General features: G+C 44.8%; 1 protein-coding gene across 1 annotated transcript; it reads right to left on the bottom strand.

Moving 5' to 3' along the window:
* Positions 1 to 4412: 4412 nt before the first annotated feature.
* LOC127299761 (NDR1/HIN1-like protein 1) lies at positions 4413 to 5469 on the bottom strand. The gene has a single exon (XM_051329808.2). The coding sequence runs from the start codon at positions 5330 to 5332 to the stop codon at positions 4706 to 4708; it is 627 nt and encodes a 208-aa protein (XP_051185768.1). The 5' UTR covers positions 5333 to 5469; the 3' UTR covers positions 4413 to 4705.
* Positions 5470 to 6858: the final 1389 nt, after the last annotated feature.

Here is a 6858-nt window from a genome sequence, read left to right as displayed (position 1 = left end):
CACTGTGGCATCTTGTTAATAGGTTAGTTCCGGAAAATGCATGAAAATGATATAAAGTGTGAACAAAACATGTTGGTATTGTCATAAAACAAGCATGGAACATCGGAAATTATAGATACGTTGGAGACGTATCAGTGAGCAAGCTTTGAGACCCTTTAGAGACAAGAAACGCCGCACCGTAGGGAAGGTACTAGCTAAGATCTAAGAAATAGGGTTTGTTGGAGAAGTGATCCATACTAACTGGGCAGCGAATCCAGTCCTTGTATCCAAAAAGAACACTAAAATACTAAGAATATGCATTGATTATACCGGCTTGAACAAACATTGCCCGAAGGATCAGTTTCCTTTGCCTCACATTGACCAAGTCATTAATTTGATGGCAAGATCAAAACTCATTTGTTTTCTAGATCTTTATTTCAGGTATCATCAGATCCGGATGCGAGAGTCCAACCAATTAGCGAACTTGTTCATCACGCCTTACAATACAAATTGTTCATCCATGACCAAATTGGTCGGAACATATATGCCTACGTTATTGTCGTGATGTCCCAAAAAGGAAACCATCTCATTAGCAATCTACAGGAAATCTTTGACAACCTCCCAAAATACAAGATGATGTTAAACCTGACCAATTACTTCTTTGACGTACTAGCCGGAAAAGTTCTTGGCTTCATCGTATCACATGGTGGGAAATCTCGTCAACCCATTGGTCTGGGTCTAAGGAGACACGGCCATGATGAATAAATGGTTTATGAATATTTAACATAGTCTCACCCTTTTGTGGACCTCCAAACGCTGCAGGCCGCATAATTTTAATGGGCTAACAACATTTGCTAATAAACCGTTTCCAAATATTTATCACAATCTTACCCTTTGTCTACCTTTCTCCGTTGGTATTTCTCTTAATAAATGGTTGCTCTAGATAATTGTGGAGTGTGGATTGGCCAGCGGCTATGGTCTCCAAATTCACACTCCCATTCCCCAAAGTTGCCAAACACACTATTAGTTAATTGCAAATCATTACAAATTCTCTTGTTTTGTCTTAAAAAATTGGAGCAGAAGGCCGGGCTTCCTCTCTCAATGGCAAGGCCAAGCCAAACAATTACTTTTCTTTTGGGAAGACAACACTTCATTAACTAACGAAACTGAAGAACACAGAAAATTTTGGTCGAATTGCTGCCACATTTTATTGATTAGGAAAGCCAGAGTGCAAATTATACATATAATTAAGTTTACATTCACACACAAACTAAAATAACTACAGTAAAATAAGAACGTCTAACGACTGATCAACAACATGTAAACAATTCCTATAGTAATATACAGAAATAAAATGCCACATTGATCACATTTGCTTGCTTCTTCGAACCAACCATCTGTCTTAGGTGCTTGATGAGTTTCTTCAGTTCTCCCATCAGTTCCGCATCACTAGTGACACTGCTCGAGCCTAATTTCTCCATCGTCGACGCTTGATTAAGCTCCCGCATTGCGCCCCTCCTCCTAAACAAATGATGCCCTCCACTTGAAGCTTCTCAATGTACTCATCAGTCCACTCAAAATGGCTACATTTCTTCAGATTCTAAAAAAGAGCACGTGAACCCTAAGTCCTAAATCGGAGGAAAAATCAAGGAATCTGCAGAAATCAGAGAAAAAAAGGCCGATGAAAAACTTAGATCTAACCTTTCCCGGCTCTGTCTTGCTCTCGCACTTCACAAATTCTTGCTCAAATTTCCCATTCTCCTCTTTTGTTGTGACCAATCGCTTCAATGGCGCGGCGCGTGGGCTGTCAGGACATCTTATCATAGGCACTGCGCCATACTTAGGCCATGAGGTGCGGAAGGCTCAACTAGAGGTCGACATATATCGTCAGCCGTAGTCGCGCGCGCTGTCGCCATAGAAGAAGAATAAGGGGAGGAAATGGGGGCGGCAGGCAGGTACGGGCGAGCGGAGGCTCCCATCTTGTACTATGCTGAGCTAGGCAAGTTCTAGGTCCCGTGGTGAGGTGGATCCCAAGCTCACTGGGCAATGTGTGGGTCAGCACTGAGGTGGATGAGTTGTGAGTCCTGCAGCGAGGTGGATTCCATGCTCACTGGACAATATGTGGGTAAGCGTTGAGATGGATAGGTTGATATAAACGGATAATGATCTCTACTGAGTTTAAGGTCCGTGTCGCGTCTAAGCTATTTTGACTGTGAGAAGCTTCGCATTGCAGCTATTCTGGTGAATGACGTCGGCTTCTAGCCAATTCCGAAAAAAGGTTCCACAGAAGCTATTGGCCCATACGGAATTACACATGCATACGTGTACAATATACTGTCTGTACATATTTAATTGGGCCATGTTAATTTCGCCGGTTAGATACGTCTCAATTTTTTTACGAAACACACTACAGACGTAGACACTCACATATACTCACACCTATGAACGCACATATTATTTGTTAATGACCATATCATGCATTTTATTTGAAGGGGTACTGAGCAAATTACCGTCGTTGCTAGGGAGGGCCGGAGGGTTCAACCCAAGTGGAAGTCTCACCAGCAATAAAAGCCAGGTTGCACAGCAGCCCGGAAGAGGAGCTTGCAAATATGATGAAACAGAGCTTTCAGAAGCTACCATTAGTACGTACCTGCTTGAAGTTGACACGCCTCTGCCTCTTTACATCGATCGATTTCTACGTGTCGCGCTGCGTCTGTTGACATGCAACAGCAATCCTTCTCTTTTCTCAGGCGACAGAGGACATTCGGTGCAAAAATCATTGCACCTTTATTCGGCACGATTGCACGAACAATTTCGCGCCATCCAAAGATTATGACAGAATGTGTTCCTGTTGTCGTAGACCCAAAGCCAAACGCTTGTTGCGGCCTTCTAGGTCCACACCGTCACAAAACCATCCAACGCACAGAATGTACTCCTTAGCCCAAATTAATTGGTGCAGCCATATTGTTGTCCATTACAATTTACAAGTATAATTCTGAATTTCTGATGTGCGCTGGTTAATTTAGGCTGAAGAGAGTAATTTCAACTACTCGCTCCGATCCATGGTAAGTGTCGATGTTTTAGTTCAAATTTAAACTAATTAAACTAAAACTCCGACACAATACTTATTATGATCGGAGGGAGTACTTTTCTTCTCCATCTTGTACCAACGAAGAACAATCTACTCCATGCAAGCCCATGCTAACAGCATCTCATGGACAATCGGGTAGGTTCAGTACTGGTTTGGGTTCAGTTGAATGATCATGCCATATCTCCTCAATTTCCAGATGAACCCATACCAAGCCTATGTGTAGATCGCAAGGGAAACATTATCGGTGTCACCAAACCGGTACTAGCTAGCTAGCTAGCCAGAATGCAACCGGAGCAAGCAAAGGAAAAGCGAGAGTGAGCACACTGCACATGGATGCACCAAGAATATATCCATGGCGACTTTAACTGTAAGTGTACTACGTAGCTTCTAATACATCTTCCTCTTTGCTCTTTGATATCTTCTTAAGCAATATACTTGCCAAATTAAAGGTTTTTAAGGCATCTCGGATCGGGAGAATCGTCTCCACTGTCATCTCACATCATTCTGAAGGCGCAGACGCCATTATATTATTCAGTCGGTGCTCCATTAATTTGCTGCCTAAAAGCACATGGATGTTTTCTTCTCTCCCAAAGCAAGCGAGTCCTATCATTTCGAAGTTCGAACGAACATGGGGCCACACCCGCAAAGAAGCCACTATCTCAGCATCAGCATCTGTCGTGTAAAGCTCTTTGTGAAAACGTCAGAAAGAAAAACACTTTGCAAGAAAGATGGCGATTCCAGGTAATAAAATATATAATCTGCAGTCTTTTCAGAAAGGCTCATGTGTAAATTTCAGTTGTGAAATTTGATGAAAACCTATTTGGACTGTCAAACTAGTTTACTCTCCCAAAGTATGAGTAAGCTGGTTGCAAAGTCAAAGTTCCTACAACATTTTTTCTCAACCAATAACAGATGCTTCCAACACATGCGCATGCCAGAGCATCCCTTGGCAATTGGCACACAGAGGGGACTAAAGAAAAGAAAACGGCTTCCGCAAACTATCACTTGTGTTCCCAATGCTTCTGATGATCAAACTCCATGTGTGTGAGAGAGACTATCCAACTACCTTTTGCTCTTGGACTTGGGGATCTCAAACACATAGTCCCCATGTGTACTTTCTCGCAAGCTTCAACCAAATCCAAAGCCACGAGAGAGCTGCCAAGGAGGATCTGGTTGTTGCCACCAAACCAATATAGGGACCAAACAGGAGTCCAAAATTCTCCTACAACTCCAGTTAACAAAAGCTTAAAGCTCCTATATCTTGTGTCCGATCATTATCAAATGAGTCATTACCAAGATAATTGAGCATATCAAAGAAAACATTCAACGGGATTCCTTATAGTTGTGCCACAAAAATGGTTTATTGACAGTTGTTATAAGCTTTGAAGTAGCAGTAACAGAAGAGTAAGCAGCTAATTAATGAAGGCGGCATATAAGCATCGTGTTAACTTCCCCTAAGCAAACGGTAGTACTAAATCATCACACCCTCCTTTACATTTGTATTATATTCCCCACATAAATAGTAATATTATTACCACCGATCTGCGCCTCTGCTTTGACTATGGACACAACAGCACAGGCGAACGCTACTCCAAGAAGAAGCCTACCTCTCGCCGGAGCTAGCCTTGATCTTAACTAGACCTCGACGTGGCAGTAGGTGGTTGTCTGGAACTTGAAGCCGCTGGCCCCGGGGGCGCCGTTGCCGCCGGTGGTGACGAGGAAGGCCGGGCAGGTGGCGAAGAGGTGGTAGTGGCCGGAGATCCAGCTGCCGACCTTCCACCTGACGCGGCCGTCGATCTTGACCTGGAGGATGAGGTAGCCCGCCTGGCAGTCCTGGGAGATGGCGCTGGCGAGGTATGGCGCGAAGGGGACGTTGGGCCCGTCGAGCACCGGCGACCAGATGTCGACGTCGCCGTGGCCCTGGTAGACCGCCGGGAGCGAGGAGGCGACGGTGATCTGCTGGTACTTGTAGGAGGCGTAGACGTCGAGGCGGTCGTAGTAGACGCCGACGCGGTCGTTGGGGTTGCGGGAGGCGACGGTGACCTGGAGCGAGGTGGAGAGGAGGCTGGAGGCGTTGGAGAGGTCCAGCTGCCGGAGGGAGGCGTCCTGGAGGTAGAAGCGCGGGTGAGTGGGGCGGAGGACGAGGTAGACGATCAGTGAGATGACGGCGACGATGAAGGCCAGGAACAGGAACACGGCCAGCAGGCGCCGGCAGCAGTTCCGGAGGTGGTCGTCGCGGTGGTTGCCGCAGTCCTTGCCCATGGCTGCTTTTTGGTCAGTCGACCGACGAGCTCTTGTTCCTCCTCTAGCTTTGGATATAGAGTGATGTGAGTTGCTTGGGAGGGAAAGGGACTCTGGAGGTGTAGTGTGCTGTGGGAATGTGGTGTTTGGGAAGCGGAGTAAATCGGGCTGAAGGGGTCACACAATTAATAGGCTCTCCTCTGATTCTTAATCTCATGGTGGGGCTGCTCTGCTCCTGCCAGCGACGTGTCTACTAATTCTCGTTAGATGACCATAACGTAAATCTACCATGTCCTTAAGATTAGACCGTTAGTCCAATCCCTGCGGAGATTTGTGCTGAAAAAAATGCAGAAATTATAAGAAACGCATGTTTAAAATTTAATTCCCTGGAGAAAACGCTTCGTCAGCCGTCAGATCTTCAAGTGAACGTTGGATGCAACTTCCATATTTCTTGCTGCGACGTGGCGAGTTGTTATTGGGTCGCTCCATCCACTCGCGTGTTGTTGGAGTCTAAAAAACGAACTTCTACTTTCATGTAATCCCATATTCTAAAACTTTGGGGGGTGGGGGGGGAACTTATTGATAAGGTATGTAAAACTCCGAAAAACAAACACATATATGTTTAGTTGGAACTGACCAATGTAAATTCTCGCTAAACAATATCACCATTCATGAAAGTGAGAAAATGAATTTCAAATTTTACATCGAAGGCTCTTCGTTTCTAAGTTCTTTTTTGTAACATTTAGAAGTAGGTTTTAGTCCACCTGCATGGTTTCAAAAATCCGCTCGCCCGAATCATGAACTCATCGAGATCGACTAGGTTCCTAATCCAGAATAATAACTATATTTATATTTAAAGAACACACAATTTTTCCAAGAAAAAATGGCGAAAAAAATGTCATGTTGTAGTGATCATTGCCATGTTCGAAATAATATGCGCGTTCACATGGAGACAATATGTATACATACATAGTCTTTAAAATATTTCAATTTTGGTTGCGATGAGGCCAAGTAGCGGCCTACCTCACAGAGCACACAACTTTGGAGATGGCTGAGGCGGAAGGATTAAAAAGCAGAGTTGGCACGTAGTGGGTCGATGGACGGAATAAAAGAATGCGACGAAACTTCCATTCACAATCTTCGCTGCGTTGGGCACCGGCAAGTATAGCCGTATAGGGAGTACAAATGGACAGAGAAGACGATGCTGCGGTTTCTTGCCACGTAACGGGTGTGTAGGTAGGACTCGATTCGTTGGACTCGACCTGCCAAGTGCGCATGTGTCCATGTATGAAACGAGGCCAATCAAGCATATGACCGATTCCAATGTAAGGGATGATTTTTTTTTCTTTAATGGTGTCTTAATTTTGGAGTTTGATTTGTTTCTTAACGGCAGCCAGCAACTATAGAAACCTATGGTTGGATAGATCGTGCACATCCCAGCCCACCAAAAACAAAACCCTAGGTTTGTCACTGGATGACAGGCACGACACAGTCGCACCGCAGCAGACGGGTAGCCTCCTTCACATACATGCAAAAGTCCCTCAAGC

This window comes from Lolium perenne, chromosome 5, assembly GCF_019359855.2.
Source record: "Lolium perenne isolate Kyuss_39 chromosome 5, Kyuss_2.0, whole genome shotgun sequence".
Lineage (NCBI taxonomy): Eukaryota > Viridiplantae > Streptophyta > Magnoliopsida > Poales > Poaceae > Lolium > Lolium perenne.
This window is presented reverse-complemented; position numbering and strand designations above follow the sequence as displayed.